This window comes from Medicago truncatula, chromosome 2 (genome assembly GCF_003473485.1).
Source record: "Medicago truncatula cultivar Jemalong A17 chromosome 2, MtrunA17r5.0-ANR, whole genome shotgun sequence".
NCBI lineage: Eukaryota > Viridiplantae > Streptophyta > Magnoliopsida > Fabales > Fabaceae > Medicago > Medicago truncatula.
In genome coordinates this window covers 3630853-3653003 of record NC_053043.1, presented here as the reverse complement: position 1 = coordinate 3653003, position 22151 = coordinate 3630853, and the positions used below count along the sequence as shown (strand labels likewise).

Sequence of the window (22151 nt, the reverse complement as noted above, 5' to 3'; positions counted from 1 at the left end):
ACTCCACCTCAATGTAGGGCTCTTCCGAAGCAGTAGTGCGGTTCCTCAGATAATTGATAGCGGCCTCTCTTTCTTTTTCATCAGTGTAAAGTTGAGGCACAGAGTTCCTAGCATCATTACCCTTCAAGAAATGTGGCCGCAAAATCTCCAATTCATGAGCGACGTTTGGTTTAAAACCTCAATTCTTGAGGAAATTGTGCCACACAATGACGAGGAACCTTGAGTGTAGTCTAGATTAGTGACAACATCACTCCAATGACCAACAATGCGTAAATCAAGATATTTGTCACTCTGTTGTTCCTCTCTGTGTTGCTCAGCCAAATCAGAGGTGAGTATCTGAATTGGTTGCACATTGAGACCATCTGGTATCTGAATTTGTTGCACAGGATTTGTACCTATCAAAATGGAATTTAATATTAAACATATGTTATTTTAGAGTATATGTGATTCAATGTTTGGGTGAAACTTAATCCCTCTTTAATAATAAGTTCTACTTGAATAATTTTTTTACTCTAAATATAATTATGAGCTCATTTGCAAAAAAACTAGGTGCATTTTTTTTTCATCAAAGCTGTCCCTTTTTTATTTTATTTTTTCTAAACAAAAATAATGCAAGAATTCATTACCCAAATAAAATATGAAAGTTAAAGATACAGTGGGTATTTTCCTTTAAAAATAATATAAAGGGTATTATTAAATTTTACGTATAAAATGTACACATTAAATTTACAAACCAATTTTTTAATACATGTTAAAAAAAAAATTAGAGGTGCTTATAAAAAATGATGGAGAAATTATATAGGAAACTCTAATATGCTCATTTATACTGGCGACCTCGCTTAAACAACTTATTAACCAGAACCCATTTTGCTAAACACGTCGTATATTAAGAACACTCATTATAATTTATACAATCGAAGAAAATGTCAAATTAAAGTGAATAAATGAAATATTTTATAATTATTCTATACATTATTATTCAGATTTGAATTTGAATTCATAATAAATTTAAAATGAGGACTCGAGATAACTAAAACATACTAAACTATGGATGTAAATGACACGACTTAAAGTGCATATATGACTTTGATTTCCGTTACCATTTGATGCAAATCTTAATTCTATGAGTAACTGTATAGGGAAAAATTTATTCTATGAGTAATTCAAAATTCTTTCTTAAATTTCGTTTTTTGCATCCATCGATCTTAATTCTAACAAGAAACTCATGTTAATTGTTTGTAATTACTCACTCCGTCCTTATATCTAAGCACCCATTTGATTTTCTTTTTATCCCTAAATGTAAGTCCCTTTTCAAATTATTAGATACATTTTTTTTCTTCATAAACATACCCTAATTAATACTACTAACTTGCCTTGAAATATGAAAAGTCAAATTTAATATACACACAAACGAAGGACAATTTAGTAATATTAATACACAAAATAGACACATTAAGTAAACTAACAACTTTTCTTAAGAAATGTGAAAAAAGCAAAGAGGACTTACACATAGGGACAGAGGGAGTATTTAAGAAAAAGTTAATCTTAACCCATCAATCTTATATAAACTTGGTCATATTTATGAGAAAAATTCAAAAAATTGATGGGTATATTTAATACTCCCTTCGGTCCTTATTGATCCTATTTATGAGGAAAATTCAAGAAATTTATGGGTATACTATCTCTGGTTCTTTATATAAGAAACAAAACACATAAATCAAATTGACTAAGGAAACATTTTAAAAATAGTTATTTGCATTTATACTCTTATAAATTGACATGGTGATGGATAACGAGGAAGCGTCGACCATGTTTCTCGCGCGGTTTGAAGCAAATCATTGGTTTGTAGGCGGTCGCGATCTAACGTATGCTGAATTTCCAACAAAATTTATTTATGAGAAGAAATAAAAATAGTGGCAGCCACGTAAACTAGGATATCAAACCAAGCAAGTTCTCGGAATCAAGAGGATCAATCATAGTATGAAGTAAAAAAATTTGGGATAAATAACTTATTTGATATTATGTCGTTGCTAATATAAAATTTAACGGAAAAAAATTAGTTGTGGAAGTTTCTACTATACTTATAAATGATTATTATAGTTTTTTATTTATAGAAATTTCAATTTTTATTGTTTTTATTGTAGATTTTTTTATTAAAGAAATCATTAAAAAAATATTGATTTCTATAATCCTAATGTGCATTAAATCAGAATTAAAAAAGATATTTTGTCAAAAGATAAATAATGGATATTGGATATTTAAATGGATATTGTGAACGAGTGTGGGTAAAGAGGTTAGTTAATGAGAGTATGATCTGTTTTAGAACATGGAATAAAGGCACCCTTACTTGAACATATATGAAAATAGTTGACGCTATCACTAAAATGAAGATTAATTTTATGTACCAACAAGAAACTATATGGGTAGGTGAAAAGACGAAATAATTAGATAGTTCAAGATCTAAGCATTGATAAACCGGAAAAGTTAGATCGAGAAATGGTGTAGGCATTATTGTGGATAAGGAATTGAAAAATGATATTGTGGATGTAAAGAGGATGTGAGATTTGATTGTATCCCACAAATTTTTAGTTTAATAAGACATCTTTATTTTTTATTTTTTTTAAAGGAAATAAGACATCTTTAATGTTATGAGTGTTTACTCACCTTAGGTAGGTTTGGAAGAATATTCTAAAGTTAAATTTTGGAAGGATTTGAAAGGTTTAATTCAAGATATACCACAAGGAGAAAATGTTTTTCTAAACCAAGTTGCTTGGGCTCCAGTGGAAAGGAGCTCATTCCAAGGACGTATCCGGGGAATACCGGGTTTGATTTCTACGAGGAACAACGCTTGGCCAGTGCGCATGCCTCTACGCATGAGCTGGATTAGTCGTCCACCTTTGGTGGGCCGGAAACCGTTGCGAAAGCAAAAAAAAAAAGATTTTCTAGGAGGGGATCTAAATGGGCATGTAAGGAGTGTTTGATAAGTTTTAAAGGCGTGAACAAGGGTATGACCGTGGGGACATAAATGCATAGGGTAAATCCATCCTAGATTTTTTGTAGTCTTTTAATCTTACTTTAGGAAAATAAAAAGAAAATTTATTACATACAAGAGTGGGATTTCATGTTCTCAAATATATTTATTTCTTATTAGGAATTATGACAAAAATATTTGTTTGAATTTAAAGTTTTACAAGGAGAGAGTTTGACTATCCAAGATATAATATTGGTTATGGATGTAATTAAGGGTTAAGATAAGAGCGGAGATGAGAGGAAATGATTGAGATGCAAGGATCAAGTGGTGACATTTAAAGGATCAAAACCAAAGTGTTTTCCTACAAAAGATTTTGAAGGAAGGTTGTGTGAAGCTACATATAAGCAAAAATGATACGTGGAACAAGATGACATATGATATTAGAAAAGTAGCAAAAGAGACATTAGAAGAATTAATAGGTTTTGGAGCTAGCTAGGAGTAAAGAATCTTGAGTTCAAATTTAAGTGAAAATCAAAATAGTATTTCACTAATTAAAAATAGGGATAAGGGTGATACATTTGAAGACTATTACACATTAAAAAATTTAGCACATTCCAACCTTGATGAGAAGGTTGTTTTCGAGGGGTGTGTTTTTTTAGGATATAGTAAAGGACAAACTAAGAGTTACTAACTCTACGACACCATTCAGCATTTCCCACATTTTTTAGGCTAATATGTTTAAATAGAAATGACTCTCATATAAAGCTAATAGTTTTAGGTGGTGATTTCAGGTAGATATTGCCTGTTGCCCGAAAAGGAACGAGGCAGGATATTGTTGATGCCTCAATCAATTCATCAAAGATATGGGCTTATTGTAATTTGTTGAGGCTTACTGTTAATATGAGATTGGGTGCATCTTTGGATGAAGATAATAATGTTTGCAAGGAGACCACAAATGTTGTGTATCGTGAAGTTTTTCAAAAAGTATGATCATTGGTACGGGTGCGGGTACGGGTGTGGGGGAAATTTGGAGTTTTAGTATAGGGGCGGGGGCGGGGGATGCTTACCCCCGCCCAGCACCCGCTTTTTAAAACTTTCTTTCTTAAATTTTATAATCTTATTTCCATAAGCACCAACCTATTTTAATATATTAGAAAAAATGAAAACGTTCTTTCTTAAATTTTATGAAAAAATGAAAAAATATGCATTTTTTAAATATTTTATAAAAAATAAAGTTTTCGCGGGTGGGGGTGGTGGTGGAGCCGGGAGACCCTTCCCCATTGAGGGCGGGGTTGGGTGTTCAATTTTTACCCCCGATATGGTTTGGGGACGGGGGCGGGTGCATGGAAGCGGGGACGGGGATACTCAAACCCGCCTCCGGTCCGCCCCGTTGCCATGTCTACGTATTGGTCATTACAAGACATGTGCAATTTCTATATAAGCAGATCCTCCTGCCATTGACTTTTAATTGATGCACTTTTTAGGTATAACAGTACGCGAAACTTTTTTTTTTACATCGTTGTTACCCCAAAATACAATATTTACATTAGACCATTGGTTTTGTAAAAAATAAAAACAAATAACAATCGACGTTTCTGTAGCCGAAATTATATTTATACACACCCGTAAAAAATTTAACGTTTGCATTCACAAACTAGGTGTATACACATCTGACACTTTCTATTATATAAAAAAATACAAATTTTTTAGTTTTTATGATTAATAAAATACATTATGTTAACAAATAATAATATACAGTACGTCGGAGTATTTTTGCAAAAATATTACATATGCTAAGTTTAACAATGAGTACATCTTATACTACAAATAATTAATATAAGAATAAATCTAAATACTTTAATCGTTATGTGCAATGTTTGGATATTTCAAAATATATACAAAATTAACAAAATTAAGATGATATTTTTTCCTTATCATATTTAAATTATAACCACACTTATAACTTTAAGATAACACAATATAAAATCTATACATTTAATCAAAAAAGTATTTTATTTCCCCGTGCTTGGCACGGGTCACTATACTAGTAGTGATATAAAATGAAAAGTGTTTGGTTAAATGAGTAAAATAAAATAGTGGGTTAAGAGATATAAATGAGTAAATATTCAATTTGGTTTCCAAAGTACCACCACTATATCTTTTATTTGCTTCAGAACTATAAAAATGTAAAAATTGGTATCTAAACTATTCACAATCCATCAAGTTAGTCCATAAACTATCACACTCTATCATTGTTTAGAAAGAGAGAACCTAACCCAGTGTACTCAACATGTACAAAGATTAATTACTGAAAAACTACGGTAAATACTTATTAACGTTCAAAAACCAAAAAAAAATGTAGAAGTAGCATCCAAAGATGGACCTTTAGTTGAACCGTGTAAAAAACAAAGGTGTAAAACAAAGAATAGAAAAATTGCGCTTAACTAGGGCGTTCATCCAGCACTTGCATCTTGTGGAATCCCTCTATCTAACTTTGTAAGTGAAACCTGGGATGTAAGTAGATCAACCTTGCTTGCCACAAGACAATCTTTCCAATTTCATACATTTCTTCGAGTAATCTTGGATTCTTTCCAATGGCTTAAACAACGATTTCACTGCTATTTTGGAGACAGAATCATCAAAACCAACACAATCCAAAACCACAACAGCAGTAGGATCATACCACCAGAATGATACACTAACATAGTAGAACACAAGACATCAAAATAAAAAAAACTCAAATTTTCAGCTGTCTGGTTTTTCACCAGCACATAATATGATTTTCCATGAAACGGCCATAATTTGTAGCAATAGAATGGTCAATTTGTGACATTCTGTCATGATTTAACAATAAATCCAGAACAAAAAAGATAATTTCTTGAATATCATTGCCATCAAGTCTAGTTCTATATGTTGAATATACAATTATGCATTATGCTTTTGTCATCAAATTGCACTGCTTGCTGCCAACCGAAGCATTTTATTGGTTTGTACAAGAATGAAGTAATTTACATTTTAAGTCTACCATAAGCTGACTACAGAAATATATTGATACATGTAACTTTCAACCTTCAGAGTTCCATTGTAGATTGGTACCACTGTAGAGTTACACAACTTCATCAATCTCCTCTAAGCCGCACATAAACTTGAATCCAATCTAACCTCAGGCTCAACCCAGCTCAATCCAGCCACCTTCTTCAACCCAGTGCCTCTCATTATTTTCCGAACATTATTAGCATCATCCCACCTTTCAGAACTAGCATAAATATTGGATAACAAAGCAAGAGTACCAACGCCAACATTTTTATCATGGATTTGTCCCCTAATCCATTCAGACATCTCTTCATTACCATGAGTTTTACAAGCCTGAAGAAGAGCACTCCAAATAGGTCCCTCCGCTTCAACAGGCATACCTTTAAGGAAAGCCACAGCTTCCTCAAACAAACTAGCACGTCCATACATATCAACCATGCAACCATAATGACTCATTTGTGGCACAATGCCATAACTATCTCTCATAGCTTTAAAGAACATCATTCCCTCACTAACCAAACCAACGTGGCTACACGCAGACAACAAACCAATAAACGTTACATCATCAGGTAAAACCCCATGAACCAGCATATGTGAAAACATCTGCACAACTTGTTTACCATACCCATTCATAGCCAATCCACAAATAACAGTACCCCAAGAAATAACATCTTTATGAACAACCATGTTAAAAACCTTCAACCCCATTTTCATATCACCACACTTAACATACATGTTAACCAATGCATTTCCAATATTACCATCAACATCAAGATCAATCCTTTTCTCAATATAATCATGCACCCAACACCCCAAACTCAAAGACCCGATAGAAGCACAAGCCGATAACACGGTAACAACCGTCGACTCATTTGGCTCAGCTTCTCCACTTACAATCATTTGTTTAAAAACCTCAACAGCCTCACCACATTGTCCTCCACGTGCATAAGCCATTAACAATGTAGTCCAAGAAATAACATCCCTTTTAGACATTTTCACAAACACATTCCGTGCATTACTAAAAAACCCACATTTTGCATACAAATCCAATGCAGCATTATAAAAAACAATATTCCCATCAATCATCAACGATTTCAACCCGTAAGCATGAATCGCTTTACCAAATTTAATCGCTCCAATGCTCGAACAAGCTGAAATCGCACTTACGAGAGTTAATGCATTAGGCTTCACATTTATTGAGGAGAAAGCTTCAATAGCTTCAGTTTCAAAACCACATTTTGAGAGACCTGAGATTAGTGAAGTCCATGAAACTACGTCGGGTGAAGGAATTGATTTGAAAACGCGCGTTGCTGAAACGACGTCGTTTGAGGAGAGGTAAAAATAGAGTAAAGTGTTTTTGATGAAGCCATCGAAGATGTGACCGGATTTGATGAGACGCGCGTGGATTTCAAGACCTTTGGCGTGCGCATGATAGGAACAACATGCTTTGAGCGCGTGGGTGAAGGTGTAGTGATTGTGGGAAGAAGAACAAGAGAGCATTTGATTGCAGAGGTTGAAGAAAGCTTTGACATTATCGTGTGATTTTGAAAGAAGTTTAAGGTTTTGATTTAACAATTGGGGATTAGGGTTTATGATTTGAAATTGAGAGAGCTTCGCTATTTGATTCAGATTCTGAGGCTTCATTTGTATTCTTGTTAATCTGAAGCTCCATTTAGTATTTAGTTTAGATGAGTCGGGTGGTCTCGAGAGTAGTAGTAACTAGTAACAGTCATGCTTGAGTTAGAAGAAGTTGGGGGAAAATTGTATTTTTCCCTCCAACCCGGAATGTATTTGGGTTATAAAATCGTCCGGGTCGTGTGTTTAAACGGGTCGGTCCGGTTTATTATGCAAATAAAATTACCCGGTTTTGTTTCCAAAAACACTTTTGCCTCCTAAGTTCATAGCTTCTTCAATTACCTCTCGTACACTGTACGAGATTCTTAGTACAATTCGATTTTGCTCATTTAAACTCTTGTATTCGTTTTTGTCTGCCAGTAGCGTGTGATTCTGTGAAATTTGTTGGATAGTTTGATTCAGGAGAAAAGGTTTGTAGTTTTATGCCTATGTTGATATGCACTCTAGGTGTTTGAGTAAATGTCTGAAACAGAGAAACTGTTTTTTGTTAACTAACTTCTTCTCATTTTGTTGTATGTTTTTGTTTCTTAAGCAATAAACCATGGGCAAAGCTTCAAGGGATAAGAGGGTATGGTTGATTTAACTCTCACACTGTTCTTTTTTTTTTTTTGTTGGTTTGATTTGATGTTAGCTAAATTGGTTTGCAGGATATATATTACCGAAAAGCGAAAGAAGAAGGTTGGCGTGCTCGAAGTGCTTTTAAACTTCTTCAGATAGATGAGGAATTTAACATTTTTGAAGGTGCACATTCTCAACCTTGAAAGCCGATTTTAATTATTCCGAGTTTGTTGCATTTATTTTTGCCATTTTTAGCAGAGATGGTATTTGCTCTCTTTCCTGAATATATAAATAGAGAAAGTAGCTAATGTCTCAGAATAAATGAAGTGTTCTTGCTAGCATTTTGTTCCACTGTATTGCTTATAGTTTCAATTTTGTTCTTTTTTGCAGGGGTGAAACGTGTTGTAGATTTATGTGCTGCCCCAGGCAGTTGGAGTCAGGTACCGGTGATCAAATTATCACTGCCCTCGCATATGAATTGTTCACAATCATACAGCCATATATATTTCAACAACATATTTCATATTTAACACACATTTTCTTTTGATTTAGTTTCTTAGAAATCAAAAGCAGCTGTAATTTCTTTTACCAAACACAAACTATGTCTCTTTGTGCTGAAAAGCATTTAAATAAGAAAACGTTGTATCAACGAGGGGATTGACTCACCTAGTATCATTAAATGTAACTGACATGAAGGTCTTGCTTTAGATGTCTTCAGGTTATCCTTCATCGATAGGGTCGTTTATGAGCTCTCACTGTGAGACATGTCTATGCTCTAGATTCATAATTGACTAACCGTCCTTCTTCCTAAACTTATCCTCAGAACAGACACATACAGTACTCCCTTATGTTGTGATATTAGTTAATGATTTTGTCTTTTCCCTTCAATTTTATTATTTCATAATCGTCCTAATGTATAATTCACTTTAAGGAAGGATTTTAATTTAAACCTAGAGGTCACTATCATTTGAAGACATAACTCCATGATTTTTTGTGTTGTTGCAAAAGTGAACAACACATTTGACTAGAACAGAATGTTAGTTCTCCCACCCCTAGCCTCCAAAGATTTCATTTACATAAAATACAGTAACAAATTGTTTGCCGCACTGATGCAAATGAAGGAGGCGAAATGCACCAGAAAATCCAGTTGTACTACAGCGACCCAGCTAAAATCTTTTGCTGTTTTGCTAAAAAAGTTAACACCACTAAGGATGAAAACTAGATCGGACTTATCTATGATAGAATAGGGCACAAGTTTCAAGTTATTGCCAAATATAAATAATAGAGGGGAAAAACAAGATAAAGCATTCATAAATCTCATCTGCCAGCCATCTTGATGTATGGATGATACTTAAAAAAATGTACATGCAGGTTTTGAGTCGAAAACTGTACCTTCCAGCCAAGCTTGCACCTGATGCAAAGTAAGTTGACTTTCTTTGGAAATTATCTGCTTTGTTAAGAATTTCCATGACATTGAGGTTTCACATCCTGTAAATGCATTCTTGGACATAGGATTGAAATTAAGCTCCATAAAACGATATCATCCTTTTCCGTTGGTTATAGTTATGTACATTCATAACTTTTTATTATTGTTCTTATACAAGAAGTATTAAATTAAGCTTTCCCTGATGTGTTATGTGAGGTGCAATCTCTGAGTTAGTGCCTCATCCTTTCAAACATTGTTTTCTTCCTGTTTTGTTTTGAATTTATTGATTTCTTCTTTTTTGTTTATCCTGTATCATTTTATGTTAAGGAGGATTCTTCACATTACAAACACTCTGTTAATTATCACATATTATCTCTGTTTCTATCAATATCGTTAATTCCTTGCGGCATCACGATATGCAGGGATGAAAATCTTCCTCTTATTGTAGCTATTGATTTGCAGCCAATGGCTCCGATTGAAGGTGTTATCCAGGTGCAGGGTGATATAACTAATGCTCGGACCGCTGAAGTGGTACGTACAGAAGTGTTGCTTTTTATTCTGTTAACAGATGTCATGTTTTTTCCCCCTTTACGGAACACTCTTGTCTCGGTAGAATTTGAAAATGATATCAATTCTTTTATGGGAAATGCTAACAAGTGCCCTTGATGCATTGTTTAAGCAACTAAAAGTAGTAACTTTTACCTAGAAACTTCTGTAATTATTACTTTTACATTTGTTTGACTTATGTGTTCAAGATAAAATTTCTTATAATAGATTCCTTAAACAATGCCCTTAGGGCACTTGTTAGCATAACCCTTCTTTTATTTATCTAAACTCTATTGCTCAAGTTCATTCATCATGAGATCAAGTTCATTAGCAATTTAGATTTATTTGAACATGTGAACGCATTACGAGTTTCATTTGATACGGTTGTTTTTGCTCTAAAATTTATGATAGAACTTAATGGCATCATTTGATTTATGTATCCATCCTGGCCTATTGGAAAAAGGTTTTTGTTGTTATTTCTCCTTTGTCGAATTTCAACCATATATTCCTGCTTTCTTTTGCTATACCTTATTTCTTTTTCTTTTTTCCAATTGTTTTTGTTCAGTTCATGTTTGTGTAAGAAAGAATGATTGTGAAAAGACATGGTGCGTTCATATGAAAAGTTAAATTCCTGCATTATAAAATCTAGCCAATTCATGTGTCTAGCTTGACATGTATAAGTATGTCTCTTGTTGTTGTAAATAGTTCCTTTGCTGCCGGAGTCTTGGTTTGTTGGAACTTTGAAGGATCATATGGGTCTTGCTTTTTTTTTTTTGAGCTTTCTTTATCCCATCAGTTAAACTTTCTTTATGAGTGATGCACCGAGGTTTCTAAACAACATTGTTTTCTCTTGTTCGATTCAGGTCATTAGACATTTCGATGGTTGCAAGGCCAACCTTGTTGTGTGTGATGGTGCTCCTGATGGTAATTTAAATTCATAACTTCTCAATACATGATATTTACCAAACAGCTACAAATGATTTGATACTGTTTGTTTTAACCTCTTTCATGGGACCAACGAGAATCAATTTATCTCTTTTTAGTTGCTCCATGTCAGTTCAAACACATTCTACAGACAAACTCTAATATTTGGGCTTTTCGTCATTTTGGTTTGTAGTTTAAAAATGTGGCTTCATTTTTTGTAGTTACCGGACTTCATGACATGGATGAATTTGTTCAATCCCAACTCATACTTGCAGTAAGTACTTAATTTTTGTCAATGAGTTGGATCCAAATATGGTTTTTGATAGAACACTATGGCGTCATTTGATCCATGTAGCCGACCCCACTTAGTGGGATAAGGCTTGGTTGTTGTTGTTGTTGTTGTTGTTATTATTGTCTTTTAGGTTTGCCATGGTGCAAGCAATATTGTTGTTGTTCATTACCGTTACCTAAAATTACGGATGGCAAACGATATTGAAGGCTATAAAATCAGCGACGCCCCTTTATATAGATATATGCTTGTTATTCCCAGTCAGTCTACTACCTTATCTAATCTAATATATAAGCACATGCGTAGTATATAGTTTAATTTAAATGGACTATTCCTTCATTCGCTTAGAGTTTCATGATTTTATTTGTTTATCTTGTTGGATTTTTGTCGCAGATTGATGCTAATTACTTACTTCTTGCAGGGGTTGACAATTGTTACTCATGTACTGAAGGAAGGAGGGAAGTTCATTGCGAAGATATTTAGAGGAAAGGACACAAGCCTTCTATACTGTCAGGTATTTGAAGTTTCCCCTTGCCATTAAGATTTCAGGAACTGGAGACCTACACATTGTTTGACTTAGCATAAGTATGTTTTGCTTTAATCTGTGGCAGTCGTCCAACTTTTAGTTAGCTTTCACAACTTCTGTAGTAAAGTGACAGTTGATGCTCATCTCTGGAAATAAATTAGGCCTAAACAGAGAATGAAAGCTCCTAACCTTTGAAAACAATGAAAGTAATACAAATATCACTAGACTTGTAACTTTGAAAGTTAGATCATCCTAAAAGATCCAGGGTTTTACCAAAATTCTGAACAGAAACAATGAGCCAATTGGTTGACAATGTAATTGACTTTAAAGGAAAAGGAAAGCCTACTCTTGATAAATACAACAAGTGCACTTGCAGGAGTTAAAAGATAACTTTTCTGAACTGATTATGTCACTTGTAGCCTGCTTTTGTCTGGTTAAAAGATAATTTTTCGTTGTACTTGTGAAATTGTTGTGTTGTTGTACTTTCTGGCTTCTGCTAAATAACTGATAATAAAGGGGAAAGTGGTAAAGGTGTATCATAGTCTTTGAATCCAAAAGTCATAATTCCATATACTAAGTTGCCTTTTTGTTTGCAGCTAAAATTATTTTTCCCTGTGGTGACTTTCGCAAAGCCAAAAAGTAGCCGTAATTCCAGCATAGGTAAAAACTGTTTCTTGTTTGTTACTATTTTTTTTTAAAAGCATACTTTTTTAGCTCTTTATAGTTTCTTTATGAATTGTTATGGAAACGCATTTTCCATAGCTTAGTAATTGGTAGTTATGCCACACATTATGTGTAAGCATCTGACAATGTATATGAACTTCAAATATACTCCTTGTTTAACTTGGCTATTTCCCTTGGTTTAAAATGGTAGGAAGGTGGGTTAATACTATTTGTGCTAATTTCTTAGTTGTTCACCCTTGCAGAGGCATTTGCAGTTTGTGAAAACTACTCCCCTCCTGAAGGATTCAACCCGAAAGATCTTCACCGACTTCTTGAGAAGGTTGGAAGTCCATCAGGCGTAGATGATACAGGTATATGTCAGTCCTTCTAGCAATTCTTAAAAGCAGTCATAGAATAGAAACAAACCCAGCTTCGAAAATGTTATCCCTGATTTTAGTGTGCTTATCATAACCTGAGACCCCTTCCCGGACCCCGCATATGCGGGAGCTTTAGTGCACCGAGTTGCCCTTTGCCCTTTCTATCATAACTTGAGATACAATATTTTGTTGTTGAATTTCTTCATTGTATTACTATCATGTATAGTTATTTTCATGGTATTGATGTGGAGTAATTAATGCATGTGTGTTTGCAGATTGTGTTAGTGGGTGGTTGGAAGGCCCTAATAAGGTGTATATCCCATTTCTAGCTTGCGGGGACCTCACTGGATATGATTCTGATAGGTCATATCCACTGCCTAAAGTTGCTGGGGGAACATATCAGAGCTTGGATCCAGTACAACCTCCTATTGCCCCTCCTTACAAGAGAGCTCTAGAGTTAAAAAAAGCATCACCTCAAGGATTCCGAGAACTTGAAAATCTCTCCCTGGATTCCTGATCTTGCATATCCACTGTTTATTCAGTGTTATTTGGAACTTTATTTATTTATTGATGTTTCAATTGTAATGAGGAAAAAAGAGGGTTGTGTTATACTTCGACAATCAAGTAAAAGTTTGTCGAATCTTTATGATTTCGCCCTTACTTAGTGGGATTCAACTTGATTGTTGTTATTGTTGTTGTATGGTTAAACTGTGGTTCCCGATTGAACAGATTAAACCATAACCATTTTTGTATGCTCCCGGTAGACTTGATACATTTTAGATTTATGAAATGGTTGATATACTATTTAGGATGCTGCCACTACTTGTAATCTTTAATTGGATCATTCAATTGGAATGAATAGTAGTGATAATATATCACATTGGGATGGATATTAAGAGCACTTTCTTGAGAGTGATATTGACTCACTGCTTGTCAGCATATGGCTGATAGCCTGATAGTAGTTTTCTCTGTGCAGGAGAGCCCCTACTAGTAGAAAAGAGAAAAAGTCCCTTTCACTTCTATTATGGGGTAGAGAGTAGACAAGAATTGTCACTTTTTCTGTAGGTGTCTTGAGTGGCACACTACACTTCTTTTTATGGATAAATAGGCCCACTACACATTTAAATTGCTAGTGACGTAATTAATTGCATGTAGTAATGCAAGTATGCAACCATATCAATAGTTATTTCATTTAGAAACAACCAATAATTTATAAATGTAATGTTGATGGATCTCACAATAAAGCAAAGGTCGTGGAGGATTACTAAGAGACTCGTGGAGCTTTCATCCAAGGATTTTACTAATATCTTTGATCCCAAGTTCCCAACAATTCCTTAACTGCTTATATTTGAGCTCTAGTGCGCGCTATGAGAATTGTTTCCATGAAAATTGTTCAAAGAGTACTGCTAAATTGTAGGAAGGAATTTTGAACGAAAGGCAAGAATGTGCACGTGGACTGATTTAAAGAATTTAAAACTATCATCTCCGTTTTCTTTGACGGAAATCAGGGTGGGTAAAGCTTTCAAATCGATGGACCTTAATTCATTCTTGTGTTTCGTGTTCCTCCTATCTGTAACAATAAGCATTATCGTTGTTCAAAATATACAACTTAATCATGATATCTGAGACTGATTCTTCTATTATTTTCGCAGTTGTACTTCATAGAAATACTTCTATTACCCACTTATTGCCATGAAGCTCCTTTTTCTCAAGTCTTATTTCATATTTTTTGTAATTTTTTTACATGCTTTGCTTTTGTTGGATTGTAGGGATTATTCCATTTCCTGTCTAGTTCGTTAATGAAATCCTCTTATTAAAATAAAATTTAAAAGTTCAATTTTATTTAGACCTATTTGAACTTGAACACTCCATTGAAAGTGGTCATCAGATGTTCTATCTAAGCATCTATCTTTCTCAAGTGAAATTTGAACCCTGGTCGTAATTAACATATGTGAAAATTGCAAAAGAGAGTTGTAAAAATGACGGATAGTATGTGGTTGCATTTAAATGCAAACTACCAAACACACTAGTTCAATTCTAAAGGTTTTATCAACAGGCATAAACAAAAAACAACATTAAATTACTTCCAAACACCTAACCTATTCAAGAATGCAAACGTAGCTCTTACCAAAATAAATTTTTTGGTTTCAGTACTGATCGTGGAATCAGGAGATCAAACTGATAGTTGCCAACAGGTCATTATATAAAAGTTTAAACATTCTGATCCTCAACATTACAATATGTTAATCATACAATTTCATAAAATTTCCCACCATTCATTTTATTTCATTTATTTGACATGTTTGTAAAGACAAAACCAAATAAACATAGTACTAGGAAAGAAAATAAGTGCATCTAATCCAACACAGGTCAAAAAGCATGACTTGGGAAATAAATTTGCAGAGAAGCCATAATGGAGACACATTTTTCTCTGCAACAATAGAAAAAGGAACAACAAAAATATGATTAATCGATTCCCTACTTTTCACGCCAACCCCATTGAAAATATTCAAACTTATTCCCTCCACCCCCTTTTTCTTTCTCTAAACAATGCACAACATAGAGGGCACAGAGGTATCTAAATTCAGATTTCAGAAACAGAACCATAGACAAAGAGAAACCAAAAAGCGTGTGTAGGCCCTCCAATTCCAGCTCAAAAGAAAAGCTGATTAGAAGAGTATCTCTCTATCTGTTACTTCATCTTTTTATTAACCTTAAAATTTTCATTTTCATTCTTGTCTCCTTCTTTGGTCATCGGGGCTCCACCCCTTAGCCTTTTGACCAAACCAAAACCCCCTTTTTTCTCTTTTTGATCCCTTAACATTTTCTGCTCTACATTTACTTCATACTTTGCCTCTAAAATCTGTTTGATCATGGTAGGGCTCTCCCTCATTAATGGTAAAACCTCATTCCACAACAAACCCATGTGTGCATGTCTCAAGCACATAAGCTTGCTTCTTCTCTGATCAAGTTGCTTCCTTTTGTACTTCTCATACACCTAAGTCCTTAAATGTTATTGAAACATCACTCTCTTAATGATTTACCTTTGATTCTACAAAACCATCATTCCATTTCAGTATTTCAGTACCTAGCTAGCATTTTTCCTTGAACTTAATACATCTATATTCACTATATATACTCATTTTCCAACCTTCGCAAAAGTCCCATCTGACTGCTATCTCTCTCTCTCTCTCTCTCTCTCTCTCTCACGCTATATAGGAAAACTGAAACAATTAATTGGCTTTTTGTGTAATTGGGAAGTCTCATTTTGTTATTCAGATGTTGAGAAAAAGCAAAAGGTTGTGTTTTAGTCCTGATGATGTTGATGAGAAACCAGCCATTTTTCTAAAGCATGGCTGCATCAAAGTATTACGAAACAGAAAGAGGCTAATCGGAACCTGGAGTTTCAGATTACACAGAGACCCTATTATGTCACCTGTTAGATTCTTAATAAGGCTTGGAGCAAAGGTAGCAAGTTCTATAAGAGCTGTTTCTTTGAGAAGAAGATCCTCTAGGAAGGTTTCTTCATCCACTTCGGTAAGGTCTCATTCATTATCAGATCACCTCACCGATTCACACCGTGCTAAAGCTGTAGAAGATTGCATCGAGTTCTTGCATTCTTCTTCCTCTAAAGAGGCACCTAGTTTAGTGAGTCTCTGAAAATTGTTGTTGAAAAAGTTTCTCAAGTTTTCTACTTGCAAGAGATGTGTATATTAAACGATAAAAATGTATATTGTATACTATCTTTATTTCATTAGTAGAAAAAGTTGATGCTTCCACTTTGGCAATAGAGTTTGAGCAAGAATCATGAGAACAATACTAAGAAACTTTGATATATTTATGTGACTCTATGCACATGGTATAATTTGCATAAATAAATTATTCAACAGCTTCATCCAACAATCCACTAAGTACATCTTTGCATTGCTGATAAGTTTGACTGAATCACGATGTATCACTGTCATTTTGACAGAGGCTAGGCTACACTTCAAAGATTCGTCAAACTTATCGTCAATCAAAAGACGCACTAACACAATGCAAGCTCACATTCATTAAAACATAATCAAATTCAGTTCAATTAAACTCAGATCTTCGATACGAGTGATTTCGGAGTTAATCCCAAAACCAAACAAGCTTGAGGATACAAACTCTTCCTTATCTCAGCATAAACTTCACCAGCCCACTTCCTCTTTGCAAACTCTTCCCCCAAGCGCAAAGCAGCCTCAACAGTACTCTCCACACTATCATGCGCAGAATCAACAATCCCCAATTTCACAGCTTCTTTCCCCTTAATCTTCACACCACCCAACAACACATCCCTTAACACCACCGGAGACTTAATCTTCTCTCCAAACACAGCCGCAAAATAATCCGGCAACGGCAATCCAAGGTTCACCTCTGGCATATACAACACACCTTGATCACTCCTCATCAAAACATAGTCATGACAGATCGCAAGCAAAAATCCGGCGGCGGAGGCGTGGCCGTTGATAGCGGCGATTGTCGGCATGGGGAGAGACATAAGAGCTGCGGCGACAGGTTTGAGGGACTGGACCATGGAATGAAGGCGTTCGGTTGCGGCGGATGGAGAGGTGGCGGATCGGGCCCAGAGTAAGTCGAAGCCGTTGGAGAAGAAACGGGTGCCGGTGGCGGTGGTGATGAGGACGGAGCCGGGAGTGGATTGAGAAGAGAGAGTTGTGAGAGTTGAGAGGAGAGATGAAATTAGGTTTGGATTGAGGCGGTTTTGGTCGTCGCCGGTGATTGTTAGAATCCATAGGTTGCCACGCTTCTCAAGACTGCACATTTTTGCTTTTGTTTTCTTATTATCCACCACGCTTCTTTTGAATCACCTGCGATGGAACTTATTTTAACCTCATAGAGGAGTAACTTCAATGATTTACCATTCAATGTTTTTTATTTGGATCAGACTTAATTAATACTAGTTACTAGCATATAATGATAGGTGCTGTTTAGGCTGCATGGTCCATTTTGGACAAATGGTGAGAACCATTGGATAAGAAGATTTAATGGATTTTATGTTGTACTCTCTACACCAAAACATATTATCTTGTTTTGCTCTTTCTCATCTTTATTCTCTCTCTCTCTCTCACCTGTTTTCCAGCAAAGAAAGCAACCGAATTGAATTTAACCTTCTGGGAATCTATACATTCAACAAAGTGAATTCCACAAATATATACTCCCTCCGTCCCAAATTGTATGTCACTTTAGAAAAAATATTTGTCCTAAATTGTATGTTATTTACAATACCAATGAAACATTAATGTTATTTTTCCTATTATAACCTTAATTATTTATTAGTCTCTCTTCTTTCAAGTCTTTTATTTATCTTTCCTATATTATTTATTAAGGACAATTTTGTAAAACAACTCATAATATCTTTTTTTCACACAATATTAATTACATTTCTTAATATATGTGAAATGTCTAAAACGTCATACAATTTGGAACGGAATGAATAGAACTAAAATATATATACACCATCATCTCTAAAATAAAACTAAAAAAAGGGAATAGAAGCACACTAAAAATCTGGGAAAAACTAAATATGTCATATAATTAAGATGGATCACTATAATTCAAACATAACCACTATGATTTCAAACTTGTGCTTAATCAAATACATAAACATCTTTGAGTGGCAACCACTCTTGTACACACACCATTATAATTTGGCTTAAACGCATTATTTACCCTCTAAGTTTGCAAAAGTAGTAATTTTGGTTCCATATTAAAAAAAAATAGCAAAAATGACCCCTCATATTTGCCCCCTTTTGCAAAACCTCAATTTTAACTTAGTCAAGCCCATGTGTCATGCCACATAACCCACAAAGATGCCAACTGGATAATTTTTTAGAAAAGAATGTGTAATTGGATTTGATTTTTTGGGTTTATGTGAAAATGAGTTTGTGGGTGTTGAAGATGATTTTGCAGGGCTTGTGTTGAAGATGAAGATTTATGAATTTTATGGGTTTTTAACTTTCTTTTTCATTTATTTAATTTTCAAAATGATTAATTGATTATGTGACATTTTTATTTATTTTTAATTATTAATTACATACGTGGCATGTCATATAGTCAAAAAAGTTGCCACGCAGGCATTGACTTAGTTAAAATTGGAATTTTATAAAAGGAGGTAAACATTAGGGGTCATTTTTGCCATTTTTTTTATTAAGAGGTCAAAATTGCAACTTTTGCAAACTTAAGGGGTAAAAAGTGTGTTTAAGCCTTATAATTTTCAATAAAAAAACACATTTATGGTAATACTCAACATATACTCTGACTTAATAGAAAAGGTTTAAGTCAACTAGATCTATTACCCGTGCCACCGCCTGGGATATTAAAAATGGAGAAGCTAAAAAAAATCCAATATTATTCATTACATAAATAATAAAATAAATAAACATAAATAGTATTTAAAGACATACAATGTTGAGTCACATATTTTGGAACATCTCCTTATACACTACATTTGAAGCATTTTTGCCAACAAAAAATAACTTGTCTAATAATATATAAGATTAGCACAGTTTGGTTCCTTCAAAATTATATAAAAAATAACTTAGTCAAATAACCCCTATGTACAAAATTTTCATGAATAGATTTGATTAAATCTTTTGGTGGTCATTCTATGTTTGAAGCTAATCATTATATGGCAAAGATATTTTAGAAGGATGACTCGCTTGGATCAAAATTTGATAAAAGTTATTATACTGTAATTGATAACTATTAACAAAGAGATAAATGAATTAGCAGCTATACCACAAAATCTTTCATTATTATCCATTGTTAGAAAAAGAATATAAGGTTAATAATTAGCTTGATTAATTGAAACTGTGTTTGTGCACTTTAACAGTACTCTTTGGATTTTAAGAACATTTGATGATAACCAATCAACTAAACCATCTGACATGAAGATGCTTGTGTTGGCCATCACACTAACACATCCTATATCTTCCGTTGCTCTCAGCCATAAATCAAAAAAATTAAATTGCTTTGGTCCACCTTAACCGCTTCACCATCTTTGCTAAATCATGTGGCTGTGCAGAAATTTTCAACTTTCTACCCAAACCATGAATTACAACCTGCCAATGCAAAAGAAAATCAACACCAAATGTATCAAGCTACCCTTTACAAAATTTCTATTACACAATAAGTAGATGCTTACATGTAGGTTAAGGGAAGAAAATGATAAAAACATGTTGAACAAAAGATTTACAGTAAAGTGATGTATAGGATAACAAAATTATACAACAACTGATTAATGAATATTTAAATATGACCAAGCTACACCAAGCTAAATAAAGAAAATACATAGACTAAATTATCAACCAGAACCTGCAAATACAAATGAGGCTAAACCAAAAGAGACCAAGCTACACCAAGCTACTACAACATTTAATGTATGTTATGGAAAAACTGAATAGGCTGGTTGCATTTTTTGCTTCACCTGTGCTTACTGAAGCAAACAATGAAAAGTCAAGAGAACTCCAATGAACAATCGACTCTAATAACAAATTTCTAAACCATGAAAAGTTATATAAAAACAACATAATATCAATAACCCATTGGTTTTGGCTTCATCATCTTCATCACAAATAAGAAAACAATTGAGAAAGCATGATAACAGAACCCATTGGTTAAGATAAATTAACTTATCAAAATTGAACGGACTTAAATCATATCAAGTAAATATCCTGCAAAACCAACTTACCAAATGAGTACCAATCTGAATTTCAACATAAAAAACCAGAAAAATCGTAAAAAAAAAAAAATATATATATATATATATATGAAATGTGAATGAAAAAATCACAATCAAAACCACATAAATCCATAAACTGTGACAAAAATTTGTTTGTTTTCCAGGTCAACAAATCAAAGACAACAGTTGGAAACAAATTAAAAATAAAATTAAAGGGAAAACCATTGAAAAGGAATAGAAGATGCAAAAAAATCTGAAATAAAAACCGTAAAATATTATTCTCATTATAAATACCTTGAATGCACAGCATAAACCCAACCACCGTCAAAGTCCTCCCTATGGGCTCCATCCAACCCCACATAGAAAAAACCAGGAAGAATTTAATTTATATCACAAACAGAAAGTGTGAAGCTTGGTAGAGAAAGAAAACCGATGAAAAATTGGAAACAATATAGTAAATATGAATGTGATTTGTTTTTGCTTTTAATCATGAAGAGCACAAAGAGTTGAATTCATGAGTGAGCTACAGTACTAAGTACTAAGGAAGAAACCAAATACAATTGGTTTTTTTTTTTTTTTTGGTCAAGAATACAATTGGTTATTGGCAGCGACATTCTTTGGAAAAGAATGACTATGGATTTAAGAGCAAGGCATATGGAAATTCATTGGAAACTGAAGGAGAGTTAAATGTTGGTAAGTTTCAAAGCAAGACATTAAAAGTAACGTGTTTTTGTTTAAAATTGATGTGGGCCACAATAAAAACATAATTGGCTGTATTTTGAATTTGAAATGAGTATTCTGATGTGTGCAAACCATTATGCTTAGGGATCAACGGTTGAGAAGTGTGCAGATGTGTTTTGATTGAAATCAACAGTCAAAAATGTTTGGAGCCAAAACCATTAGGTTTAGGGTTGGCATGGTTAATTGGAGTGTTAATTAGGATTAGGAATAAGTTAGAAGTTAGATTAGATGATCCTATAAACATTTTTAGTTCCTGAAATACTTAAGGAAAATGTCACAGAGACTAAAAAATGTGATTTTATTTTGTAAGAATTAAAAACAAAATTGTGAATATTTACAAGGACTAAAAACTTAATTAACCCTAATAGAAATTAAACTTATATTAAAATTTTATGGGTTAAATATGTTTTCGGTTCTTACATTTTGACGGACTTTGAAGAATAGTCCCTACATTTCAATAAATGTTTTTAAAATTCTACATTTTACCTTCTTTTACAAAATTAGTCCCTACCGTTAAGTTTTACACAGTCAACAAACAGATTGGTGATGTGACATTTTTTTTGTTTTTACTTATTAATAGGGTCGGACTAAAAAATATGGGTAAAACACAACCCGATCCATTATATCGAACCCATTAGAAAGAGGATTGAAATCCCTAAATCCCCAAATCAAACACCTTCTGGATTTTGCATCTATTTTTTCTCTCATCTACCCACATTCATCACCACATTTAATTCCA

General features: G+C 33.8%; 4 protein-coding genes and 1 long non-coding RNA gene across 6 annotated transcripts; 2 read left to right on the top strand and 3 right to left on the bottom strand.

Annotated features, from left to right (window-relative positions):
- Window positions 1-5772: 5772 nt before the first annotated feature.
- LOC11441803 (pentatricopeptide repeat-containing protein At1g08070, chloroplastic) lies at window positions 5773-7757 on the bottom strand. Its single transcript, XM_003593521.4, has one exon. The coding sequence runs from the start codon at window positions 7646-7648 to the stop codon at window positions 6101-6103; it is 1548 nt and encodes a 515-aa protein (XP_003593569.2). The 5' UTR covers window positions 7649-7757; the 3' UTR covers window positions 5773-6100.
- A 131-nt stretch (window positions 7758-7888) lies between these two features.
- On the top strand, window positions 7889-13821 carry LOC11424755 (putative tRNA (cytidine(32)/guanosine(34)-2'-O)-methyltransferase). Of its 2 annotated transcripts, XM_003593520.4 has the most exons (12): window positions 7890-8049; window positions 8172-8207; window positions 8287-8380; window positions 8588-8637; window positions 9569-9618; window positions 10046-10154; window positions 11033-11093; window positions 11315-11367; window positions 11804-11896; window positions 12505-12568; window positions 12835-12942; window positions 13224-13821. In XM_003593520.4, exons 2-12 carry the CDS (start codon window positions 8181-8183, stop codon window positions 13463-13465), a joined length of 951 nt encoding a protein of 316 aa, XP_003593568.1. In that variant the 5' UTR covers window positions 7890-8049; window positions 8172-8180; the 3' UTR covers window positions 13466-13821. The 2 variants fall into 2 exon arrangements, with proteins under 2 accessions (XP_024633283.1, XP_003593568.1); XM_024777515.2 differs by lacking the exons at window positions 11033-11093; window positions 11315-11367 and having other exon boundaries at window positions 7889-8049.
- Window positions 13822-16227: 2406 nt separating this feature from the next.
- Window positions 16228-16608, top strand: LOC11418677 (uncharacterized). Its single transcript, XM_003593518.3, has one exon. It carries the CDS (start codon window positions 16228-16230, stop codon window positions 16606-16608), a length of 381 nt encoding a protein of 126 aa, XP_003593566.1.
- Window positions 16609-16756: 148 nt separating this feature from the next.
- LOC11423941 (enoyl-CoA delta isomerase 2, peroxisomal) lies at window positions 16757-17858 on the bottom strand. The gene has a single exon (XM_003593517.4). The coding sequence runs from the start codon at window positions 17750-17752 to the stop codon at window positions 17033-17035; it is 720 nt and encodes a 239-aa protein (XP_003593565.1). The 5' UTR covers window positions 17753-17858; the 3' UTR covers window positions 16757-17032.
- Window positions 17859-19769: 1911 nt separating this feature from the next.
- LOC112419167 (uncharacterized) lies at window positions 19770-21415 on the bottom strand. Its single transcript, XR_003009286.2, has 2 exons — window positions 20966-21415; window positions 19770-20051 (listed from the first exon to the last, which is right to left on the bottom strand). It is a non-coding gene; the product is annotated as an uncharacterized lncRNA (long non-coding RNA).
- Between the last annotated feature and the right edge of the window lie 736 nt (window positions 21416-22151).